The 26,971-nt window shown below is 39.5% G+C and overlaps 1 protein-coding gene across 1 annotated transcript in view; it reads right to left on the bottom strand.

Moving 5' to 3' along the window:
• Window positions 1–471: 471 nt before the first annotated feature.
• LOC127650601 (ceramide synthase 2-like) overlaps window positions 472–26,971 on the bottom strand; it is a 30,094-nt gene continuing 3,594 nt past the window's right edge. Inside the window, exons 2-11 of the mRNA XM_052136112.1 lie at window positions 22,941–23,114; window positions 22,286–22,403; window positions 21,006–21,124; window positions 20,244–20,301; window positions 18,045–18,095; window positions 17,833–17,925; window positions 11,245–11,373; window positions 10,111–10,217; window positions 9,590–9,743; window positions 472–5,021 (exon numbers count right to left, since the gene is read on the bottom strand). Of these exons, the coding sequence (XP_051992072.1) occupies window positions 4,863–5,021; window positions 9,590–9,743; window positions 10,111–10,217; window positions 11,245–11,373; window positions 17,833–17,925; window positions 18,045–18,095; window positions 20,244–20,301; window positions 21,006–21,124; window positions 22,286–22,403; window positions 22,941–23,113 (1,161 nt within the window). The 5' untranslated portion in view covers window position 23,114 and the 3' untranslated portion in view covers window positions 472–4,862. The remainder of the gene's footprint in view (window positions 5,022–9,589; window positions 9,744–10,110; window positions 10,218–11,244; window positions 11,374–17,832; window positions 17,926–18,044; window positions 18,096–20,243; window positions 20,302–21,005; window positions 21,125–22,285; window positions 22,404–22,940; window positions 23,115–26,971) is intronic.

Genomic DNA, 26,971 nt, shown 5'->3' on the forward strand with positions numbered 1-26,971 from the left:
GATTAAGATTAGTGCATGATTAAAATGACCCACAGGCCAGAGTATCACAGAGATATGGAGGGAGAGCTATTGTGGAGGTCACTCACTCACTCTCTTTCTGCACAAGTAGGAGAACTAAACTCCAAGCCTTTATGTGTGGAGGTAGAAAAGTCACACGGCCACATTACAATAGAGGGCCATTTACAGCCAATGTGTGAGCACATTAATTGCTGACTCGAGATCCGATTTCAGCCCATAACCCAACATTAAGGCTAAGAGTCATAGTGTGGTTGGTAACTGATCTGAGATATTAAAGTAACAGCTAACAGTAATGTGGACAAAGGTACATTACACAGGGGAGAATCAGGTAGCCACATTAGTGGAGAGTTTCAAGTGAGGCGCTAAAGTATAGTCAAATATTTTGAGCAGATGTAAATGCAAAAGCCTCAAAACAAAAAGTTAGTAAAAAGAACAGAGGAACAGGTTTTTGGTGTTTAAATTTCACATTTGACATTTATTTAATCAGCATGATGCTTTCTTCCAAAAGCAACAAAAAGAGGCATTATGATGAAATTTGGTGCCAACGACTTCTGTGAGTAGCATAAGACAATATTTCGGTACTCAAGATATTAATACATGGAGCCATTAGAGCATGGTGCTGGCTGTGAACAATATTAACATCAGCAAATTGTACATAGCATTAACATTTAAAGCATTTATTTCAAGTAAATGGTTGCTACTTGTTTTAAACCATGCTTTTTTGGTTTCTAAAAATAGCCTTTGTGTATTTTTAATGAAATAAGTGAAACATAACACTTCAGGAAGCAAACATTTAACTGCAGTTAGTCTTATAAAAGCTAATTGAGATAACATACTAGCAGTCTGTCTAAATTAACGCTGTGATTCTAAACAGATGCAAATGTAGTTAATACCATTCAATTTAAATAAGACTTAAGACTAATGTGACGATCTGATCCATGGCCAGGTCATAGGGGGAATTGTGCCCCTCCCAAAGATCTACATCGTAGTACCACCCCTGATCTGATCGTATAACATCCGAGGGGCCGTTGACACTGCATGCACTTTGCATCCATTTGTGCTATGTTTCACTTGTTTTTTTTTCTTTAAAGTAAACATGTGGTAGACAGACGTCTTTGACCATTGCAGCATGTCTCGTTGCTTTTTCAGCATCATATGCAGAACTGCCATTTTTTTAAGACATTGTATCAGGTTAAAAAAAAGGTCAACTTTTAAGAGCGTGTCTCGAGACAGCAGTGTTTTGTAGGGGAGTTTGGAATGACATACTACTCGTACTACTTCTTCCATAACTACATATTGGAAACGTAGTAGTACTGTAGCATGCCATTCTGAACGCTGACGTTTTTGGTTTTTAGAAATAACACGCTCTGTGTGAACGGCCCCATACCCTATATCTGATTTGGAATCATCTATGTGATACTGCTAATCAACTTAAAATCATTTTAGACTCTGAACCATGTTTGAAAAACACATACAGCAGTATTTTATATTTTGTGAAATCTACATCATCATCATAAACACAAATAATGTAAAAGATAGTATGGACGATATTCTAGTGTGAAAAATTATTTCAAAAACAAGCACACCAAACCAAAGAAGTCTGTCACACACAAGAATCTTTATCTTACATCTTTGAATAATGACAATACAAAATACAACATAAAAACACTGACAGTTGGGACACTGATCAATTTGTTTAATGTTTGTGTGGTGGACCCACATTTGACAGGACACAATGGGGGGGATTGGTCTTGGCACTGGGCCGTAAGAATGGATGAATATGATTGTGTGGATGTAAACAGAGGAGAGATAAAGAAACTGAGAGAAGGGTGAAAAAAGTCTGAAAAGATTCAAATCTTTAAGTGGAGAAATGATGAGGGGAGGAAAGCACAGTCAAGCAACACAAATATACATTTACAAATAAGGCACTTGCGAAAATATTTGGAAACGTAAAATAACTTTGTAAAGCCAATCCAGATGTCCCGTTCCACTTGCAAAAATGAATTTCTACATAATAAGCACCTGTATTGACAATGACATTAAATAAAAATACTGGCCCACCATTTGTAAACCTGTCATTTAAAGGGATAGTTCACCCAAAGACAAAAACAAATTCTGTTATCATTTACTCACCCTCATGTTGTTATAAACTCCAAAGAAAGTCATATGGGTTTGAAAAAACGTGAGGTTGAGTCAATTATTTTTCAGTGGGTACACTATACCTTGGGCACTTTAGGTTAGACATGATCTCATGTAATATAGTAGATAATGAGCAAACAGTACATATCTACAGTACATATTGGGCAAATTCCAAAATAGAGTTTTTTGTTTTTGAAAACAATGGAATCTACTTCCCATAAACGCTGAACTGCAAACCAAGATTCAGTTATGTCAAACAGTTTGCCAATAACAGAATAATTATAATAATGCATTTTACAGTCTTTATATCAACACCACATAAAAAGTGCATCCAGTTCTAATTACTGATTATTAAAATGTAATCATTCATCATAAAACTGGAAGAGACAAAAACATTGGCTTAAAGTTCTCCTGCCAAGTACTTTGTTTCAAAAATGTCCATCTTTTACTGCATAAATTATGTATGGAAGCCGGATCCCACCATGGAATAAAAAATAAATAAATAAAAGAGGTAATTATGACTTTATATCTCACAATTATAACAGTTTATAACAATTGCGAGCAAGTCAAAACTGCAATTGCGTAATATAAATTCATGATTTTGAAATATAATAAAATAAATCTACAACTATTTCAACTACTTGCAATAGTGATATAAATGATCAATTGCACAATAAACAAAATTGCAAATTTGTATATATTGTAGATATTCAGAACTGCGAGAAATAAAGTTGCAATCGTGAAATGTAAACGTGTATGTTTTTAATGTACGTTTTGAGATTTAAACTCGCAATTGCGTCTTTGTATCTTGCAATTTCAACTATTTCTTGCGATTTAGTTTATCTCGCAAAGTAATGCAAGTTTATATATAGTAATAACGAGAAATAAAGTTGCACTTGCAAAATTTAAACTTGGACGTTTTTTATATGCGTTTTGAGATTTTAACTCATAATTGCGACTTTGTATCTTACAATTTCAAAATAAATTTCTCGCTATTGCAAAAAAGTCTCAAATCCGCGATAAACTAAATGACGAGTTTATATCTCATAATAACGAGAAATAAAGTGGCAACAGCAAGATATGTTGCAACTGCCTTATATAAACTCAAAATTATGAGATCTAATTGTGGAGGCGAGGGCGTGGTTGAGCGTTCATCTGAAAAGAGAGTAAGCGGCAAGGGTTCTCACCAGTGATGAGTTGCTGGGAATTACTTGTTTCTGTGTCCGCAGTGAGAGATGGGGGAAATAAAAGTGGCCAGACCTCAGAGTGTGGAGAGAGAGTGAGACAGACATCTGATGCTGTTTGTGTGTTGGCCGCTGCAGTCTATTATTTGAGTTAAATTGAAGCTTCTCCGTTATACTTTAGCGAACACGTTTTATTTTGGAGCATCAATAAATGCCACAGGACAGTCCTGAGTTGGAAACGCCATCTCCCGCTTCCTCGTTACATAGAACACGTTACAATGATGAAGTCTATAAAACCTTGCAATTGTGACTTTATTTCTCACAATTGTGAGTTTATATCACACAATTGTGAGAAATGAACTCAGAATTGCGAGATATATATAGTCAGAATGATCTTTTATATTTATTTATTGTGTTACGGGATCAAGGCACCATAATAATCAACTTATCAGTCTTGTTGAAAAAATCTTGACCTTAAATAAAAAAACAATTTAAAAGGAAAAACATGGAGAAAAAACAATCAATAAAATAAAAGGAACAAATAGAGGCTTTACGAATATTTAAAAAAAGAAAAACTTGTCTCTAGGTCTAACTTCTATATTCAAGAATACATGAAGAAATGAACAGGAAACACTTTTTGTTGCTGCTTAACAGACAATACAGTGAAGACACTGGACAAACGTTACATGCAAAAGGCAACACGTTGATTAAGCGCCGCTGGGACCGAATATCATGGTTCGTCTAAACTGAACCGTGCAATCTAGTTTTCGATTTTTTTAGTTTTTGAATCTATCTAAGGTGGTAGTGTAGCAGTAACGGGTCAATAAAGTTTAATAGTGCGACTGTATTGCGAAAAGAGGAGTGACAGAGGCCCTTGGCAGTATCCACAATTGCTTATAACGAAGGTCACGTGTGCGCACAATGCAGGTGAGTAAAAAGTCAATTGGTAAGACTGTGATTCTAAATGAAAGCGACCTACAAACTAAACTCAAAAAATTCCAGTTCGTTTCATGAATATGAAATTCAATATGGTGTCAAGCACTGAACGTTGAAAATCTGTTGACCAGCAAAAATGTGCAAAAATGCCTACCTGACAACAAAAGAGATTTTAGTAGTGTGTGATGCCCAGTAAGACAAACAGAAAATAAAATGTAAGACACTCAGTGTGACAGAAGTAGGAATTGTAATAAGGCACTAAACACAAAATACACTGGAGAAAATATTTCCAGTAAAGCAAATGAATGTTGGATTTACTACTAATAGAAATCCTAATTCTTCTGAAGAGTTTTTTTTTTACATTTTGGCATAGAATTTGTTTTATATGCTAACATGATGTCTGTTAATAGTGTTTTGGAAATTTTGTGAGCAGGGTAATATTTTTTTCCTTCCCTGTTTTTTAAGGAAGTCTGTGTTCTGGGCCTTTTGTCGATCCATCTATCAGCCCTCTCTTTATTATGTTGGTCTTGTCCATGTGTACATGTGAAGAGGAGTGTTGTACCTCCTCTCTCATCTTGTTCACCATCACTCAGTCTTGCGGTGATGGTTGTTGTTTAGGGGCAAGTGACCGTTCTGCACTGGCCCATTTTTCACCGGTGCTCTCCTGTCTTTCTCACCCGCCTCTTCCTCCTCGCCCTCCGAATCGGTTTCTTCTCGGTCACTCCTCTCATCCTCTACAATATTCTGCAGTGTGACAAATGAACTCTGATGAGCTTTCAGCTTATGCATTTTTACAGTTCTTGAAGGTCGAGCAGTGTATTGAAATCCCTCATACTTCTCAATACTATATGCGATTAACTCAGCTTAAAATCACACAGAACGATAGGTTAGTCACATAATCCCAGTTCTCTGAAACATCGAGTGGAGAGATCCACCTATGGGAAGGGCATCTGTACCTGACCTCTGCAGAAGCATCCAATTGCACCAATTCTGGCTAGACAGACAGAAGCGCATGACCTATGCTCGGTAAGGACCCACCCCCTTACCTAAGAGCATATAACGACCAGCACATGCTGCTGCTGCTCAGTAAGTATATTTGCTTCTCGTGCAGCAAGCAGGGCAAGCTTGGTGGATCTCTCCACTCGATGTTTCAGAGAACCGGGGTTACACGAGTAACCTATTGTTCTCTTTCATCCTCTCGTGTTTGAGATCCACCTATGGGAGACATTGACAGCTCCCCGATTGCACAATACACTCACAGTTAGGTCCTGCAAGCCAGTTAAGGGAATGGTCACCCCAAATAGGCGGTGCTTGACATGTCCCATAATCACACACATGACCCTGAAGCACACAAGTGTGAACTGTGTACAGGTAGAGCATAAATAACATGTTAGTGGCACAAACATAAAAATCAGCCCAGCAGCATACAGTAAAGACAACACCCAGGCAGGAATGTTAATGCATGCTTGGTGACATGAACGTGCACGGCCAACCGGCCCATAACCCCTTTTTCTTACTTATATATATAGATATGTAAAGAAAAAGAGTTAACAGGGGAGGGGCTATGAAGAACCCATCCCCAAGACAGAATGAGCTACCGGGGTCCTGGTAACATCCAGCCGGTAGTAATGTACAAAAGTATGGGGAGAAGCCCAGCTGGCAGCAGAACAGATGTCCTGCAATGAAACTCACCTGAACAGAGCCCAAGAGGCGGCCATGCCCCTCGTGGAGTGGGCTCTGATGCCTTCTGGAGGCAGCACTCCCCTAGATTCATAAGCCAAAATTATAGCTTCCACAAGCCAATGCAAGAGGCTTTGCTTAGAAATGGGATTCCCCGAGTGGGGGGCAAGAGATAAAGAGCTGATTACTCTTCCGAAAAGCACTGGTCCTATCCAAGTAAGCCCGCAGGGCACGGACCGGACACAGACCATTCAGCCTCTGATCCTCCACAGATGAAAAAGGAGGAGGGTGAAAAGTGGAAAGCTCCATTACCTTACACAAGAGTGCTGGGAAGCATTTTGGCATAAAGGCTGGGTTAGGCTTAAGGAAAACCTTATATCCACTAAGAGAGAATGTAGTGCACGAGGAATGAACAGAGAGTGCAGGCAGGTCACTGACACGTTTAGCTGATGCTAATGCCAGGAGCAACGCTGTCTTGAAAGACAGCAAGTTTATGGAAATGCTTCCTAGGGGCTCAAAAGGCAGCTGACATGAAGCCTCCAGCACCATAGAGAGGTCCCACTCAGGAACAGTTCTCCTAGTAACTGGGAGAGAACAGCAGGCACCCTTCATAAATCTACGAATGAGGGGGTGCTGCCCTGCCGTTGAGCCGTCAAACCCAAAATGACAAGTGGAAATAGCTGCCAGGTAGACCTTAATAGTGGAAAAAGTCCTGCCTTTATCCATAAGGTCTTGTAAAAAACCACAAAATATCAGAGAATGAACACTGATATGATGTGGAACCATGCCCATCACACAACACTTCAAACACTTGCCACTTACAGTCATATTGGGACCTTGTGGAGGAGGCATTCTGTATAGTGGCAACTACCTGTGGGGGGAGCCCCATCGAGTTTAAATTTGTCCTCTCACGGGCCAAACCCAAAGAGCCACCCTGTCCGGGAGTGGGTGATATATCTCCCCATTTGCCTGAGAAAAGAGGTCTGTGCATAGTGGGAGGGGCCACGGTTGGGCATGCAGAAGAGGAATTATCTCTGCCAGCCATGGAGCTTTGGGCCACCTGGGTGCTATCAAAATGAGGGACAGGCCCAGCTTTCTCACCCTGGCCAGGGTAGGTATTAACAGGCACAGGGGAGGAAATGCGTAGAGCAGCACTTTGGGCCACGGGTGGGCTAGTGCGTCCACGCCGAGGGGCGCGTCCTCGTCCTTTAGCGAGAAGAACATACGACAATGGGAGTTTTGGCACGAGGCGAAGAGATAGAAGGTCCGCACATGATGCCCCTGCAAGTGGGGCAGAAAATGATACAGAGCTTTCCATACAGTCATGAGCTCCAAATAATTTATGTGGGCTGATCGAAGTTCGCTTGGCCATGAACCGTCCACCGTCCTGCCCTCCTGAGTGGCTCCCCACCCTGTTAAGGACGCGTCTGTCGTTACCACTTTTTGCAACATAACAGCCCCGCAATAACGTGTTTGAGGTCGAGTGGGTCCCCCCAAAAATACCTCATATGCTTAGCACATGCAGGGAGGATTGTTTTCTCGGGCCGGGGGGGTCCCAGGAGTTTCCCATCGTACACGTCCCTCTCTTGGTCAGTGGCACTTTGTAGGGCTGGCCATTCGATATTGAGGCGAGCGGCCGCTCGCTCACAAACCTCAATGAGGATGGACTGGAGGAGGGCCACGGGGGCGTTAGCCTGGGGAGTCATGGAAGACGGAATGGCCTCGAGGGTTTGGAGCTTGAAGGGTACTCCAAACCCTCGAGAAGGCCTGCATCGTCTTCGTCACCAGAACCAGCCGGCTCGTTGGCGAACGAGGGATCCCCTGAGAGAATGACTTCAGGGAACGCGGGGTTATTTTGATTGGCCCAGCTAAGAGAGGATGTGCCCCTGGAGGGACCCAGGAGAGCGTCATCATCACTGTTTCCCCCATCAGAGTCGGAGAGTTCGAGGTCGGTGCACTGGGTAGCGGCGACCTTGAGCCTCCGGCATCTGAGTTTTTTAGGCAGCGCCAGGCAGTGGCTACAGTTATCTGGAAATTCTAGAGCCTCCTCCGTGTGTTTGACACCCATGCACACGACACAGAAAGGATGAGGGTCTCTGGCTGCGATGAGGGCACTGCATGCGGCCGGGCAGGCACGTGATATGTTGACCCCGGAGGAAGCAGTAGGTTTGGAAAATGCCATATTAGGGCGAAACTCCGTAAAATCCGTGGCGCGCAGCCGTGGAGCAGAGGAAGTGGTGAGAGAGAAATGCGGGCAGCCTGGTGGTAGTTTAAGCGAGCGTGGGCAGCTTGCAATAAACAGGAAACAGCTAACCTGGCTGAAACAAGACAGTCATGTCTGGCGGAGGCTGATCTGAGCGATGTATCCTCCTGTAGACAAATTAGTGAAACCGAGCTGAGAGAAAAACAGAGGTTGTGAGAAGCGAGTGTCAACTGAGGTGCAGCAGCGTGTGCAGGTCGTTATACGCTCTTAGGTAAGGGGGTGGGTCCTTACCGAGCATAGGTCACGCGCTTCTGTCTGTCTAGCCAGACTTGGTGCAATTGGATGCTTCTGCAGAGGTCAGGTACGGATGCCCTTCCCATAGATGGATCTCGAACACGAGATGATGAAAGAGAACCATTTGTAACTTCATTTTGCAGATATTTCAACCTTGTTTTTAGTAACTTCATGCTTGAAGAAATTTAACATTAAAAGTAAAAAAATTCCTCACTGACTTATACATAAATACACTTTAACAGTATAAGCACAAAAATTTAACTGCCATTGATAATGTTTGCTAATTATGGTCTGTGTGCCTCTGTTTATAGTATCAGTGGGGCCAGATTTAAATACTAGAATTAAATTACAATACAGCAGTCAAAGTGCAAAAGAATGAATAATAATGTTGAGTTATATGGGCAGACAATTTCTAACACTGTTGTTTAGAGGTTAAAATTAGAGATATACTGATACGAATAATCGGTATCAGTAGTTGCATTTTGGAACTATTGGTCATATGCAAGGATTTATATAGATAATTGTAAATACATTTTTTCCCCGTTCTACAGTATAACAGCAGCCTAAACAGTCAGTGACACTTGTGGGGATTTGTTATATCTGTCTCCAACTTCATCTATTGTGAATAAAAAAGAAAACTTAATCTGGTGAAATACGGAACACCTCATCTGGTGAAATATATAGGCTATTAAAAAGCGATAATTTGGTAAAAACCTTAATATAGAGTATTGTAACGGAGCCAAGTCTCCATCATTTAAAAATAAGTCACTGATGTGTTCCGGGCTTATTTTTAGTTAAAAGTTGCATGTTATGCACCAAATCGTAATTTTTGGTCTGGTAATTGTTTTTATATTATTTATGTAATTTTTTTCTTCTTTTGGTTAAACAACTAAAATGCATCTAGGATTGTCTTATTTTCTATACTCTTGTACCCTCTGTGTCTGTGCCCAACAGAGGAAGGAAAGACTACAAAATCTTTTTGACGTTTTATAAATATTATTAAAAAAATGTCTATCGGCTGAATAATCGGTTATCAGCACTTTTCACCACCTTAGTTATTGGTATCTGCAAAATTCACTATCGGTCGACCCCTAGTTAAAATAACCTTGCACGTGTCTGATAATGTGTAACTCACATTGCCTGGCAGGAATTTGATGGCCATATGCAGGATGAGTACAGCCCAGAAGATGTGCAGACACAGCAGCACAAACAGCAGCCCGTTGAAGAAGTAATAGCCAAAGAATGGAGGATATACAGTCACTGGATACACCCAGGTACAATGCAAGATCCTGAAAGAGAAATGGAGAGAGAGTATAACATTTAGTTACTAATGAAGAGATAATTCATTATGGAGTTAATTTTCAACATAATTAAAGAGTGGTATTTCTACCATACTGTGAGACAATATTTAGAATCATTAAAGCAATAAAAGCAATAAGCCTCAAGAACATAACAGTAATTTCACCACAAGTAAGAGGCTAAACCACTAACATGCCGCTTCTAGTGGGTTATTGCTTTAATAAAATGACAGCAATTTGTTAAAAGACCCAAATGTTCAATAAACTGTTGCATTTTCAATCAGAATTTCATTTCTGAACTATGCAATGGAATCCATAATAAACTTTGTGATCAAAATATAAAAAATATTCAATTTACCAAAATGGGAGGATTATGAGTCTGGTGATGATGAAGATGACAGCAAAGATGATGAATATGTAGTTGCACGTCTTTCTCCAGCCAGCATAGTTAAACATCTTGGCAGACTGTTTTAGGAAACAGAGACAAATGAAACATTTGTCTTTGCAGACTTGCACAGAATCATCACTAGGTGTCAGTGTTGAGAGACTGCATTGATAAGACTAGTAGATTTACACAAACTCCTTTTCCAATTTACGAGATCAGCATGACTTTACAAACTGAAACTTACTAACAGAAGGCCAAAATTATACTCCGCAATTCAAAACTGAAAAACTGTGACCAATGACAAATCTTGTGATTAAAGGGAAAACTTTCCAAATTAAAAGGAACAGCTCACCCAAAATTGAATATTTTGAACACATAAAGGCAGCATAATAGTAATCCATAAAACTCAGGAGGTTTAATCCATGTCTTCTGAAGTGATCCAATAGATTTTAGATGAGAACAGACCTAAATATAACAAATTTTTCAATTAAAATATTGACCGCAGTCTCTTTGGCGATCATGACTTCAGGCTTGAATACACTTCCTAGCACAATCTAAAACTCTGCCCATGCGCCAAACACTAGGAAGTATAATCGAGCTTGAAATCATGATCATGCCTAGAGACAGCAATGGCAAGATGTACAGTAAAAAAAAAAAAAAAAAAAGGAACATTTTGGTCTATTCTCATACAAAACCAATTGGATCATTTCAGAATACATTGATTGAAGCACTGGATTTACATGGATTGCTTTTATGCTCTTTGTGCGCTTTTTGGAGCTTCAAAGTTGTAGTCACCATTCACTTGCATTGTATGGACCTACAGAGCTGAAATATTCTTCTAAAAATCTTTGTGTTCTGCAGAAGAAAAGAATATACCACTCTAGGGTGGCATCAGGATGAGTAAATAATGAGAGAATTAATACATTTTTGTTTTAACAAAAATTCCACTTCAAATTCTACTGAACAAACCAAATCACTGCTTTCATTTGATGTTCGTTTGTGAAAAAAACTTTTTTTGTACTTTAAAAACTATTTTCCTATTGAACCAAACTGTAACTTCAAGTTGAGGCTTTGAAACAGTCTACTGTTCTTCAGATGTTCCATTACCTCAAGCAGATAGTCGGAGGCGTCGTGCACCAGCATAATGAGTGTTCCTGCTCTGATGTAGTTCACACACCACGAGAAACTAATCAGCAGGATGGTGGCAACATGGTGAAGGACTTGCTCTTTAAAGTCCTGAGGCAAAAAGACAGAGACATTATTATCTTACAATATTTTGTTTAGTTTTTTGTGTGCCATAGTAGTAACATGTTACTCTTTCAAATGCATTGGAGTAGCATTTAAATACAGCATAGTCTGAATATCGCTATCATGGTATATATGAAAATTAAGGTTTATTCCAGTATCATGATAAAAATAGAAACAAAACTTGCACACTGCTCCAACATTTTAATCTCAAACCATGTGGTTAACATTTCAACTCATACGAGTCTTCCTCAGAACACCACAACAGACTTAGTGATGTCAATGTCAAACAAACATCCCATAATTCCGACAGGTGCTCACAATTAGATACTAACGACTTCACCTAATCAAAAATCTAGGGTGGTTGTAGATAATACAAAGACTTGTATAAACATGGTGTAACAAAGGTTCAGGTTGGGCAGATAAAAGAGGAAGCAGGAACCGGTTTCCACAGTTCACGTGAGTCCGTTTTATTCACAAATAATCAGCAATCGCTGTAATGCTTCACTCAAAACAAAAGACGGCTTTTCAGCATCACGTAAATAAACAGTCCGCTTTTCAGCTTCACACAACACAAAACTCTCTCTCAGGGGACAGACACGAAGACTCTGGTTTGTCTTTCTCTCCCCTCTCTCTGTGAACTGGCCGTCTTTTTATCTCCCCCGACCCTCAGTGTGAAGATTGACGGTAATTAGTCACAATTCATCTCAAGTGGATGTCCTTACCGCTTTCTCTCCTCAGACGGGCGCTCAACCATGCACTTACCTCCACATACCCCCACCGCCCAACTCAGGCCAGGGGAACCGTCCGGACAGCCCACTCCCCCGTTTTCTGGAGAGGAAGTCCACGACAGCCATCTGGGACCCGGTCTGTGGACCACCTCAAAATGAAATGGCTGGAGTGCAGATACCAACGGGTAATCCAGGCATTGGCATGCTTCATGTGGTGGAGCCATTGAAGTGTGGCCTGGTCTGAACAGAGGCTGTATGCTCATCCCAACAAATAGTAGCGGAGACCGAGGACTGCCCACTTGATGGCCAAACACCACTCCTCAAAGGTGCTGTAATTAGTCTCTCTCATTGAGCGCTTTCGACTAATGTACAGCACCAGGCGCTCCTCCCCCTCAACCTCTTGGGACAGAACAACACACAGCCCCCTGTCCGATGTGTCCGTCTGTAAAACAAAAGGGAGAGAGAAATCAGGGGAATGCAGAAGTGGCCCACCGCAGAGTGAAGCTTTTACCTGCATGAAAGCTTGTTGGCGGGTATGGGACTCCCTTTTTAGTGAGATCAGTCAGCGGGCTGGTGACATTGGAAAAATTAGGCACAAACATTCGATAGTAGCCAGTCAGTCCCAGAAACTGTCTCACCTCCTTTTTGGTCTTGGGGTCTCAGGCAGGTCGCGATCGCTAAGGTTTTATCAATTTAATGTCACCTGCCCGTGACCCAAGTGGAACCCCAGATACCATACCTGCACCCGTCCAATTGCACACTTCTTCGGGTTTGCGGTTGCCTTTAATTCTTCCCATACTACTTGTTTCTTGTGTTCGGGTAAGCGGCAGGGACGGCTATATACCACTACCCCGGGGGTTGTGTCCATGTGGTGTTTTAGAGGCGAGAACACGTCAGAGACTTTATTTTGCAATAAATGATCTCTGCAAAAGGACCGGGGTGAACTGATTGGCTTTTAAATTCCCAGAGCAAATTCCTGTACTCGAGCTCCCATGTTATACAGACGGGACTGACATCCTTGTGTCTGTAGCAAATTCTCCTGTGATAGTCACCCCAGTGTGTGGAGTTTTGCTCTAAGGTCAAGAACGTATTGTATTTAATTTTTGCTTTGTTAAGGTCCCTCCTCCCAATTTTCCTTCATGATGTCTAACAAGCCATGGGGCTTACGGCCATATAATAATTAAAATGGGAAAAACCCCAAGGAGGCTTGCGGGACCTCTCGCACTGCAAATAACAGGGGTTCCAGCCACCTAGCCCAATTCCCGAGCATCTTCATGCACAAATCATATTACGGTCCTATTAAATCGTTCGACCAAGCCATCCGTTTGTGGGTGGTACATGCTTGTCCCAATCGATTTAATACCTAATAATTCATACAGCTCACGTTGTGTATGTGACATGAAAGCAGTGACCTGGTCAGTGAGGATTTCTCTCGAAATCCCCACTCAGGAGATTATTCTGAATGTTCTGATGTTGTGAAGAGGCACTGCTTCCTGGTAGCACATTGCATATTCCACCAGAACCAACACAAAGCGATCTGACCATTCTAATGGCATGACGAGGTCAAGGGAACCTCGATCAACGTAAGTGCCTGCGGATCCCCAGTTGACAGTCACGGCATGTCGCACACCACCGGCTAACATCCCTGTGAATGCCCGGCCAATAAAAATAGGCCATAAGATGGCTTGGTGCTTTCCAATGTCCAAAGTGACCTGCCATCGGACTATGATGAGCCGCCTGGAACAACATTTCCCGCCACCTCCTTGGTACTAAAAACTGGGTTGTATCTTCTTTTGTCTGAGTGTCCTGCATCACTCGAATCCCCAGCGGGAATTCCCCTAAGGGCTGGGGAAGCTGAGGCTTCCCCCTCCCTTACGCCATTCTGACGCCGAGCTGACATAGACGACCCCGGTTCTGCCTCCCCCATTGGCGCACTGCACATCCCACACCGTACCACTGTATTGCAGGACAGATCTACACACAACCCCTTTAACAATTTGGGAAAAGCTGGCCAATTAGTACCCAAATTAGTGGATGGGTGACTAACCTCGGCCTCAATGTTATGCTTTTGAAATGGATTTTTCCACTGTTTCCAGGGGAACAGGATATGTCGGAAAGGAGGGGAGGGATGACAGAGAGAGAGAGAGAGAGAAAGGGGCTCTATGGCCCCGGGATACGCCGCAAAATGGTCCGCCAACTGCACTGCTTCATCCAGCGAAGCCGGTCTTGGCACTGGATCCACTCCGCAGTTCCTTTCGATAGTTTGGCGATGAATTGTTCCAGTACCATGAGATCGATGACACCCCCGACGTAACTCGGCTCCTCTGACTGTTGAACTGTTGAAGGCAAACAGGCGGTCAATTTCGCTCAGCATCAGGGTTCGGAACTGCCAGCGATGCTCTTCGAGACTGCGGCCGACCCATTGCAGGATGGCTTTCTTCAGCTCAGGGTACATCAGGAGGTTGTCGACTGGGAGTTGTTCGGCCACGAGTTGGGACATACTGGTCAGCAGCGGTAGGAGGTGGACTGCCCATAGCATCCACAGCCATTCCAGAGCTTGGGCAGTGTGCTCCAAGAGCTCCAGAAAGGTCTTTGGTTCATTTTGCGCCCCCATCTTCGCCAGTGTCCATTGGGGGTCTTTGGCTTGCAAGCCTCACCCTTTTTCCTCCAAACATAACAATGGTCATAGCCAAACAGTTATATTATTGTTTCATCAGACCAGAGGACATTTCTCCAAAAAGTAAGATCTTTGTCCCCATGTGCACTTGCAAACTGTAGTCTGGTTTTTTTATGGCAGTTTTGGAGCTGTGGATTCTTCCTTGCTCAGCAGCCTTTCAGGTTATGTTGATATAGGACTTGTTTTACTGTGGATATAGATACTTGTCTACCTATTTCCTCCAGTATCTTCACAAGGTCATGTTGTTCTGGGATTGCTTGCACTTTTTGCACCAAACTACGTTCATCTCTAGGAGACAGAATTTGTCTCCTTCCTGAGCAGTATGATGGCTGTTTATACTTGCAAACTATTGTTTGTACAGCTGAATGTGGTACCTTCAAGGATGAACCTGAGGTCTTGGCTGATTTCTTTTGATTTTCCCATGATGTCAAGCAAAGAGGCACAGAGTTTGAAGGTACGCCTTAAAATACATCCACAGATACACCTCCAATTCAGTACACCTCATATCAGAAGCTAACTGGCTAATTGTCTAAAGGCTTGACATCATTTTCTGGAATTTTCCAAGCTGTTTAAAGGCACAGTTAATTTAGTGCTTGTAAATTTCTGATTGACTGGAATTGTGATATAGTCAATTAAAAGTGAAACAATCTGTCTGTAAACAATTGTGGGAAAAATTACTTGTGTCATGCACAAAGTAGATGTCCCAAACGACTTACCAAAACTATAGTTTGCTAATATTAAATCTGTGCAGTGGTGAAAAAATTTGTTTTAATGACTTCAACCTAAGTGTATGTAAACTTCGTACTTGAACTGTATCTTGATGGCAAAATGACTACTGACCTATATCAGAAACCCATGGATCGTAATTCTTTGCTAAGAGAGGATAGTTTCCACCCTACACCTCTTAAAAAAAGCTTACCTGTTGGTTTCGTAGAATACATTGGATATGTAAAACAAAAGAAAGAAAGATATGATCAACAGGCTGATATTTTATTTCAAAGTTTTATAGAGAGGGGGTTTTGTGAAGATTGGCTAAAGCACGTTGGGCAGAAAATGAAAAAATACAATATGATAATAGGCAAACTCTTATTATTTTTCCACTGTGTCTTGCATCACTGGATATTCTCCATTAGGTAGCATTTTTAAGGAGATAGGTTTGTTAGAGATGATATGCTGCCTTGGAGTATCAGACAGTTTCTAGATAATATACCGTATGGCAATTATAAGTATAGGTCCTGTGTTCAGTGCAATTTTACACACAAATGTCAATTTTTTAATCATCCTTGTACTGGTATAAAAAAAATGTACATCAAGGGTGTGATTAGTTAATTGTATTAGTAATACAAATAATGTTATTTATTTTTTTAAATATTCATGTGGTTTGGGATTTGTAGGCAAAACTAGAAGACCTTTGAAAATTAGAATAAGAGAACATTATGGGGACTGTGGTATATTTGAATAATGTATGTGTATGCACAGTGTATATGGTTTATTGGTGCATATTTTGATGCATTTATTTGTTAATGAAACCATGTTTATACAAGTCTTTGTATCATCTAAAACCACCCTAGGTTTTTTAATAGGTGGAGTCATTAACATCTAAAAGCGAGCACCTGTGGGAACTATGGGATGTTTGTTTGAAATTTACATCACAAAGTCAGTTGTGTTGGTCTGAGGAAGACTCATATGAGTCTAAACATTAACCACATGGTTTTAAATTAAAATGTTGCAGCAGTGAACAAGTGTGCAAGCTTTTTTCTATTTTTGAGGTTTCTTTTTTGACTCGGCACCTTTCAAAGTTTGTTTCTTAAATATATTATTCCAGTATCATCCCAACTAAAACTGTTGGGTTCCCAGAACATTCTGTGCATGTTCGTTTTTGGTTAAAAAATAAATAAAGCCTAGACTTTAAATACTTTAGACTTATACCATAAACATACTGAATAAGTTTGTATGAGGCTGTCACACAAAACCTCCCTACAACATTCTGGGAATGTTAGTTCAGGTTTGTGAAAGAATAATAGGAATTGGTTCCAAAAAAAATAACCAAATAGGAACCATACTTAAAATGGTATCATTACCACATGCAACCATCACTGTACTATGGTACCACCACATTATATATATATAAAGGGATAACCTTTTATATAAATGTTTTTGCATTTATTCACAGAAAATAAAATATATCCGACTTGCCAAATGATGCTAAACTGCATCATTATCTTTCTTTTAAGGTATAATGGCTTTTGAGTATTCGTTTTTCTCTTTTCCTTATAAATTAAAAGGCACTACATTTTTGCCCCTTGCGAACTTTGATTCTAAAATTTAGAATCAAAGTTCAAGATGAGCACGATAGACTAAGTGACTGATTTATCGAATGACCATGGCAAATAGGTGATCTATTAAAATTCAGTTGGTGAAAATGTCAAGATGACTTTTGTTCTTTTAATATCACCTGTTTCAGGCAGGTGACAGTTGTACGATGCTGGATTTAATGCACAACCCAGATGCAAAGAGATTTTGTGGTTATATCATTGAGTTCTCAAATGTTCTTCAATATTTAAAAAGGACCAATATTGATGCATCTTCTCTATTCAGTCCAAAAATGAGTCTAGAAGTTCAGTGGATGGCATTAAACATTAGAAATACTTCTGGGATTTTTAAATATATTTGAATTCTCTTATTTTTCAGCAGGTCACTAATGCGTCAATTAATGTCTAACATTCTGTGTGCTGGGAACTGTCCAGACAACAAACAAAAAATTATTATTATTAATTTTAGCAAGGGGTTATTGAGATAAGAGATTTTCCACAGATGTGCAAGTAAAACATTAACTACCCTCAAACAAACACAAAGTTGGTAGAACCCCACATTTAAAGCAGACAGACATTTTATAGAAAAACTTTCTAATGAACAGGCCCACGCGTTGTATACAGCACTGATGCTTTTCAGTATTCCTAACAAAATGTGGTGGATTTTCTTTCTGTTGATTAAATGTATTTAATCATTAAAGTTCAGAGTTTTTATATGTTTGTCACTCACTTTTCGCTTGACATCTGAAGCGACACTGAAGAGAAGCGCAATGTAAAATCCTAGTTCAATCATGTAATACCAGTACTGAGAAGGCAGCAGAGTCTGAAAAAAAAAGAAAGAGAGAGATGTAATGTAATATCAGGTAATTAGTCATAATTTGCATCTTTTTCAAGGCAAATTCACATTTCTTTGTTCCTTCTAGAGACCTTCTGTGAACATACCATCATTGGAAACCCAGTCCACATCTCCTCCATTTTGTAGAGCCAGGGTTTCTGCAGAATAAAAAACTAATTAAACAGGCTGTATTAACAGAAAATGAGCAAGACAAAAGAGCTCTCACGTTTCATCTATACAAAAAATGCTTCAAATTTACGACATAACAGTGGAGTAATGGTCGACCAATATGGGGCTTTCAATAGCCAATGCCAATATATACCCAGATATTTGATATAATACACTTAAATGTATAGTCCACCCAAAAATGAAACTTCTCTCATCATTTACTCACCCTCATGCCATCCCAGAAGTGTTTGACTTTCTTTCTTCTGCTAAACACCAAAAAAATACTTCAGCTCTGCAAGTCCACACAATGCAAGTGAATGCTGATCAGACCTTTGTAGCGCCAAAACTCACATAATGGAAAAATAAAAGAAATCCAGAAGACTCCAGTGGTTAAAATCATATCTTCAGAAGCGATGCAATAGATGTGGGTGAGAAGAACTATATTTAAGTAATTTTTTACTCTAAAACTCCACTTTAACTTTCAGATGTGAAAGTGAAACTAAACAGGCACCACCACATGTTACTTTCACATATAAAAGTGAAAGTGGAGATTTAGAGTAAAAAAGGACTTACATTTTATCTATTTCTCACCAACACCTAATATATTGCTTCTGAAGATATGGACTTAACAACTGGAGCCTTATAGATTACATTTATGTTTCTTTTATGTGATTTTTGGAGCTACAAAAGGTCTGATCACCGTTCACTTGTATTGTATGAGCCTAGAGAGCTGCGCTATTCTGCTAAAAATCTTTGTTTGTGTTCTGCTGATGAAAGTCGTACACATCTGGGATGGCATGAGGGTGAGTAAATGATGAGAGAAGTTTCATTTTTGGGTGAACAAATGATCCAGGTTCAATACAAATTTAGCTCAATCGCCACACCGTGAACCTGAACTTGAAATGTCAAGTTTGGGGCTGATAACTCAAATAGCTATGTTCATTGACCTAATTTATCTTAAAAATCTATAGACTTAAGATTTTAAGTTGTAATAACTCAAAACGATTGAGTACAAAATTGAGGCTATATGGAATACAGAAAAACCTTTGCACATACTTTATTTCATTTTAAATGTCTCCTTGGGCAAAGGGAACTTATGGGGGCATTTAAATAGTTGTTATTCAGAATTCATAGAGGTTTTTAGCTCTTTTGCCATTTCATTATTTATGTTGTTTTGTTGCAAATAGTTGTTTTGTGTGATGACAAAATTAGGGTGATCTGTGTCCCCCTTTGGTCCAGTTGGACCTAAGTTGGACATTTGCGTCAATTCAACTCAACATTAAATAGAAACAACAATCTATATATAGCAAATCTGAGTTCATCTACTTTGCATCCAGTTACCCAAGCTTAAATAGTTATGTTCATTCTATATGAATAACAAGTTAAGCGAACTTACACAATTAACTGAGTAAACGCCTTCCCTCCAAAACTTGCGTAAAATCAACTTATTAGGGTTTTCAGTGCAACATTTGTGGCATAATGTTGATTACCACAAAATTAGTACAAAAGTAGTAAAAATTATAATTGCCTCATACCTCATTTCAAACATAGAGCCATAAGATATTTTCATTATTAGTGTTAACAATTTTAATGTAACAAAATCAGGAATTTACCAGTGTAACAGTATTTACCAGATGATGCAGTTTAAAAGCTTTATGTCGTCTATACAACAAAGTTGAAATGTTGGATATAACTTTACACAGAAAAGTTAGTAAGCAATTTTATCACACTAAAATCATGTTAATATATATAATGTTTATGTCTGATGGCTATACATTTGAAACAGTGTGTATTTTTATATACCCCATTCACTTCTATTGTAAGTGTCTCACTGTAACAGCATTTTCTTTTCTTTTTAGAAAAAAGGGATGAGTCAAACTCATTTTTTGTAGTAATCAACATTATGCCACAAATGCTGAGCTTAAAATGTATTGAACCTGGAACATTCCTTCAAATGTTAGCAAATGAGACAAATAAAGGAACAATTCTTTTACACAATTTCTACTCAAAACCCACACAAAAGTGCATTATCCATTGACAAGATTGTCCGTAGATTTTGGAACTGACACAAGGGGGAACAACAACTTCCATCCATCACTAACGGAGAGAAAGAAAAGGGAAGTGTTAGAGATACTCACATCAATAAGTGCAGCAAGGCCAGCAATGAAAGCAAGAAGGTAAAAGGTAAATCTCCAACTGTAAGAAAATGTATCAGCAAATGACAAAAAGAAGTCAACACATAAACAGCAGCAAAACATACAAAGCCAAGAATAAATCAAGGCCACAAAGTAATAACTATATTGTTCTTACATTAGCCATTTGATAACCAGTTTATTCAATTTGAGGGCACAGGATTAGGTTCATGTAAATGCACAGATAAGTGAGGTCACAAAAGTCGTAGCAAGACTGACACGGAACACTCACAATAGTAAAAACTACTGCAACGAGCCCACACAATGCAAAACTGAAACACACCAAAACAAACACCCCATACACGCCTTTATTTAGAGTATCTCTGCACTACTTATGTGGCTGACAGCTGGCCATCATAAAGAACTACTTTAAGTGTAGGATGCGTTTCTGCAGCGAAAGACACACAGATGACGGAATGCCAAGGATTAAATCTTTAAAGATCAACCCACAGAGTTAGTAAAACACAGCTGGCTGCTTTCAGACTAAATGAGCTACATTTCAGTCTGTTTATTAATACCACAAAAACTTCATCCTGTGTTTAATACACTTTCTTTTCAATACATTTCTTCTATACATTCAATAGAGTATATACAGCATCTTTACTTTATGTTACACCAGTTAATGCTCAGATTATCAGTAATATTTGTTACTCAGTAGTTATTTATGTCTATTTATGGAGGGATGTAAAATGGCGTATTGTTCTGTACCTGGCCTCTCTGAACTTCTTGAGCTGGTTGGGTCGCTCCTCATTTCTCCGTCTCCGGAACCATCTGTGGATTTGTCTCTCGGAGTGGCCCGTCTTTTTACCTAAACTCGTGATTTCACTCTGTAGAGGACAAGAGGATGTAATGATGAGATACGAGTTACTACCACAGGGTTCTACCAAAGTGTTTTTAAACTCCAATTCCAAAAGCGTTGGGACAATATGGAAAATGCTAATAAAAAGAAAAAGGAGTGATATTAGTACATTAGTACAATTATAATGCAAGTTTAAATACAAATACAAACACAAGCAATTCATTGTAAAAGTTAAAGCAGTTATCTGGTTGGCTATTTGCCTGGAGTAAAAATATGGTTTAATCGTAAATAGACAACAGTAGAATACAATAGAGAGTAACATTCTGGCTCCGGAAGTATAAATCCCATTACATTTTTCCATAGACGCATTGATTTTCAACGATAACTTATAAACACTTCAAGACAGACCTACCTTGAGCTCTATCGATGGTATATGCTTCTACTGAAGCCATCCGCCTGTGTTATTTCAACTTCATTGTTTAAATACTGTTTGATAGTGGAATTCCTGGTAAACAACTACAATACCAATGGTACAGCAGAGAACGCTTCACCAATCAGAGAACCACGGCCAAAAAAAGCCCACAAAATTTGCCTCAGAGCGACCATCCACTCCCATGATGCACTTTGAGTGGCCTAATTAAGTCTCCTTTACCCTTAAATTACTTTCTCCGCGGCATCCACGCACAACTCACCAAACACCCCACTAAGAGCGAACCACATTATAGTGACCACTACCCTCCCTAGCAATCGGGCCAATTTGGTTGCTTAGGAGACCTGGCTGAAGTCACTCAGCACACCCTGGATTTGAACTCGCAACTCCAGGTGTGGTATTCAGCATCTTTAATTGCTGAGCTACCCAGGCCCCAAAATCAATAGTTTGATATATCGTAGTTTTTTATTCAATGACATAATTTGGAATGCTTCATGGGATTGCAGTTAGTACCCTCATGAAAGACGGTAAGTACACAGATTTGTGCCTTTGTCTTTTTTCCGATTTTGAAATACTTTTTTGCCTCAAAGCAAAGTTTGTGATGTTGTGCATCATCTCTGAGCTGGTTGGTTTGGTTAATGGCATATAACTATTATGGAGGATATTATGAAAAGCCTATGGAAAAAATTAATGGGAAAAATACTTCCAGAACCAGACGCTGAGTAAGTGGTAGGGGCACTGTTGCACTCTATATTGTACCTGTGTGGGAGATTTAGCTGTGGAGCTGAAGTATGACTCCAAAGTGGGGTTGTGCTCTGCTCGCACTCTGATTTTCTCCTTTACACCCAAAGCTGTGGCCAGTCGAATGGCCACTGTCCTATAGTTAGACAATTTTAAAACAGTAGATTAAACACTTTTAACTCAATATTTTGACTCACTAGTGAGTCATTACATACATATTAACCATAGCTTCTAGTTTTTGAAATGGTAAATGTTTTAATAAGAGCTCTTGTTCTGCACTTCCATTCCAAGTCATTCCATGTCTAATGTAATTCAGACTGATTAATGGACAATTCCATAAGCAAAGCAAAATATTCTTCTAATATCTCACAATTAGTTCTTCTATTCCTTTCAAATGAAATACAATCGTTTAGCTTTTTCATCAGACAAAGGTTGTAGGCCTCATGAAACACAAACAGAGATATTTTGGGGAAATAATTCTCAAGTTAATTGTTACATTAAATTCAATGGGACAATTTATGTAGAAATCCATTTACGAATGATTTACAAAAGACATTCTGCTCTGCGAGTGTAAGGCCCCATGTGTCTATATGTAAAAGTCAGATTACAATATTGACTTTGGTGGGAACCGTGTGTTTAAGGACTAGTTCTGCAGAGCAAGTTCCATGCTGACCTTTCAAAGATCTGTCGTACAATGAGGAAGACGAGGGCGATGGGCAGGGCCATCCAGAGGTCGGATACTTTGGCGTAGGTGAGACCATCGCGATCCTCCAGGTCGGCCCAACCCAGACCTTCTGGAAACCACAGTCTCTCATTCCAGAACCACTCACTCAGCCTGGATAACATCCTTATGGAAGACATAAAAATGGGTTATTTGTTTTCACACATACAATATATAATCAATGTCTGTGGTGGGAGGTGTGGCACATAAGCTTTTGTTTTATGCATTTGATATTTATACAAGTTCTCAGTATACAAAGTTAATTGGTCTAAATCCGAAGCTTTGGCTCTGACAGCGTACGGATACCGATAACGGCTTTTCAGCTGAGCGCCTTCCAGTGGCCAAAGTATGTGGGTATTTTATATAGAGTTAATTTTGACCCTTTAATAAAAAGGTTTTCGAGCGATGTGGGCAGGTGGTCTTCATTTCATTTATCTATGATTGTGATGGTTAATGTTACTAAAAATGAATTGTATTCCAATATATCCTCCCTATAGATGTCCCTCTCTCTTATTTCAAGCAATCTGATAGCATAGTGAAGTCCTTCATTTGGAATGGTAAACATCCCAGATTACATTTCAGTAAGGTGTATAGGCCAATTGAAAAAGGTGGGCAAGGGCTACCCAAGATTTTGTTTTATTATTATGCGTTCGGTCTCAGACATTCGGCTCATTGATCGCTTCCACCTGAGAGAGATCTTCCCTGGTTTTGTATTGAACAGGAAGTTCTTGCCAATATCGTGCCATTGCAAAGCCTTTCTGTCAAACTAACCGGAGAAGTTAAGTTACACCCTGTTATCTCACATTTGCACGTGGTATGGAGTGTTTATTTCTTACATTTATTTAAATGTTGCTTTGAGCATATGGCTGAACCCAAAGTTATGTATTAATAAGTCCCCTTTCTGCTGGACAGAGTGGATTGTGAGGGAGGTTATATCCGTGACCAATATGAGAGTGTTGAGATCCTTTGAAAATATGGTTCAACATTTTGGGGTTCCCAGATCTCAGTTTTACAGGTATGTACAGCTGTGTCACCTGCTCTGTACTATTTGTGGTACAAATTTGAGGTATTTGTGGCCAAAAGCAGGAGATACTCTGGGAATGGTGATTACTGCTTTTGGAAAAGGTCATGAGGCATCAGTGTATTACTCCCTGCTAATTCAGAGTCTGGGGGACGGAGCTTCAACTTTTCTCAAGAGATTATGGGAGAAAGATTTAAACTTGGTATTGGAGGAGGGAGTGTGGACTAGGATTCTAAATAACATCAAGTCTACATCTAGAGATTCAAGGGTGCACCTTAAGCAATTTAAGATTTTACATTGATTCTATTGGACCCCCTCTAGATTGTATAGGCTTGGTTTGAAAGACACTCCTACCTGCTGGTGAAGCCAATCAGAAGATGGAGTCACAACCCATGTTTTTTGGTGGCGTTACGATCCAAACATTTTGGTTGAGTTTTATGTGTGACTGTGACAGGGCGGGGCCGGGACGTGATTATACACAACCGGTCCCTTATCAGGCTAATTAAGCCTCCGAGAGGGATAAAGGCTGACTGCGGATGGTGGTGCGAGAGAGAGAGATCGTTTATGGCAAGCTGATCGTCGTGTGTTTATGTTTGGGTCTTTTGGTTTATTTCTTCATTAAACTATTATTTATGTTATCAAGCCGGTTCTCGCCGCCTCCTTTCCATTAATCCCTTTACAGTGACGTATAGGGCACTCAAACTTCATTTTGTCCCAGACTCTGTATTTTAGGCAATGGGGTGGTCATTAATATATGTTCGGGGGGAAGCGTTATAATTTCATACAATTTGATTCTGCATTTTCAATTATGTCTGTTTAAGTTACTGTATGAATCAATAAAAATTGTTAAAAACAAAAAACAAGCTAAACAATTCTTTCATAAATATGTTCTTACAGGAACGGTTGCATTGATTAGAATGTGACAGATTACGTAAGAATTGTTTCACAAACTATTCTAAACAAATTCATTCTTCTTGTGTTTCATGAATAAGGTCCATGTGTGCATATTTATGAGCAATATTATAGAGGAATAGTTCACTGAAACATATTTATTCATCATTTACTCACTCTTATGTCATCCCAGATGTGTGACTTTCCTTCTTCAGCAGAACACAAATAAATATTTTTAGAAGAATATCTCAGCTCTGTAGACCCATAAAATGCAAGTGAATGGTGACCAAAACTTTAAGGCTCCAAAAAGAACATAAAAGCAGCAGAAAAGTAATCCATAAGACTCCAGTGGTTTAATCAATGTCGTCTGAAGTGATCTAATCGATTTTGGGTGAGAACACACCAAAATATAACTTCTTCATTGTACATCTTGCAGTTTCTTGCATGACAGATCATGATTTCAAGCTCAATTACATTTCCTAGTATCATCTAGCACTCTGAGCAAGCATCAAGCACTAGTAAGTGTAATGGAGCTTGAAATCATGATCACCAAGACTGCTGTTGTCAAGATTAATAGTAAAAAGAAGTTACATTTTGGTCTGTTCTCTCCAAAAATTGATTCCCCATTCACTTGCGATGTGTGGACCTACAGAGTGGAGATACTCTTCTAAAAATCAAAAGTTTGTTCTGCAGAAGAAAAAAAAAGACACACATCTGGGATGGCATGAGGGTGAGGATATGGCCTACAAAGCAAAATAAATAAATAACACACCAAATTCATTTAAAAAGATACTTGTTGAATAAACTTCGGCTCGTTTTTACAGTTCCAGAGTTGCCATTCCTTAAGTAAACAGTCATCACACCACTCTCATATTGATTTACTGTGTTATTGAGAAACAAAAAGGAGCTCTAGACCACATATAACCTTTCAGCTTCATCCACAAAGTTAGTAAACTTTATAAAAAAATGTTTTTTATATATATATATATAAAAATTAAAAGGTATTCTCTCCTGAGAGGCACAAGAACACATTCATGGTACAGATTGGTGACCCCTTCACCTGGATCCAAGATATCACGCAGAGGACATTTGAATGAAGGCCCCTCCTTAGCCTCAGGCTGTCAGTGACACAGAGTGAGCGGATGCGCCGCAGCTGTACTAAAGCCTGTTCTCTCTCAATGGCATCATTTTGAGATGTCAGCATGACATCATGGCCGCTGTCACTGGCTGGCAGTATCTGAAAGGCCGTCCTGCCACCTGTGGTAATTAGCACTGCTTGGAACCAGCTAGGCCAGAGAATAAAACAGATTCTCTTCCTTGCTGTGCCCTTTTGAGTGAATGGAGAGCTAAAAGCTCCCGGATATTTCCAAGATTTGAAAATATCAGCGATGCCATAGAGTGAAAACAGTTTGATAAAGACTTGACTCATTCAGTATAATGATAAGAAAAGTATTGCCAAATCAAGTTGGAAGTCATGACTTAAAACGGTAAATCACAGTTGATTAATGAAAAGTAGCTTTTATAACTGACCTCGTCCTCATCTGTAGGTCCTCACTTTTCAGAAGTGAGCATTGTCGCTCCATTACAAATCAAGAATTACTATCCACTTGCATCCCATTATATATAAAATCAACTTCAATTGAAATGTTCAAAAACAACCCTATTGAGAAATAAAACAGCTTTAGAGAAATTCTAAGATGGTTTGCTAGTTTTGGGGGGGCTTTGGGCACTTGTCAGCTGGTACAGGCTGGGAGAACAACCGACCAGACTGGTTTAAGATAATTTTTTTAGCAAAGGATATGCAAATGTAAGAACCAATTCATGCAGACATATGAATGAACAATTTCTGAATGCTTTTTGGTTGTGCTTATTTCAGATAATTCAAGTTATTTAGCAACCTACATAACCACAGCTACATAATAATTTAGTTTCCCAAACTGACTGAACATTGAATGGACGTGGTGTCTCTCAAAGAGCGAAAATTAAAAACTTGCAAGGCTTGAAAAACAAATGGACTTTGAACGTTGCAACTATAGACCGTCTGACAACGTCAGCTTTTTATTTGCATACA

The sequence above is a fragment of the Xyrauchen texanus genome, chromosome 10 (genome assembly GCF_025860055.1).
Source record: "Xyrauchen texanus isolate HMW12.3.18 chromosome 10, RBS_HiC_50CHRs, whole genome shotgun sequence".
In the NCBI taxonomy this organism is placed as follows: Eukaryota; Metazoa; Chordata; class Actinopteri; order Cypriniformes; family Catostomidae; genus Xyrauchen; species Xyrauchen texanus.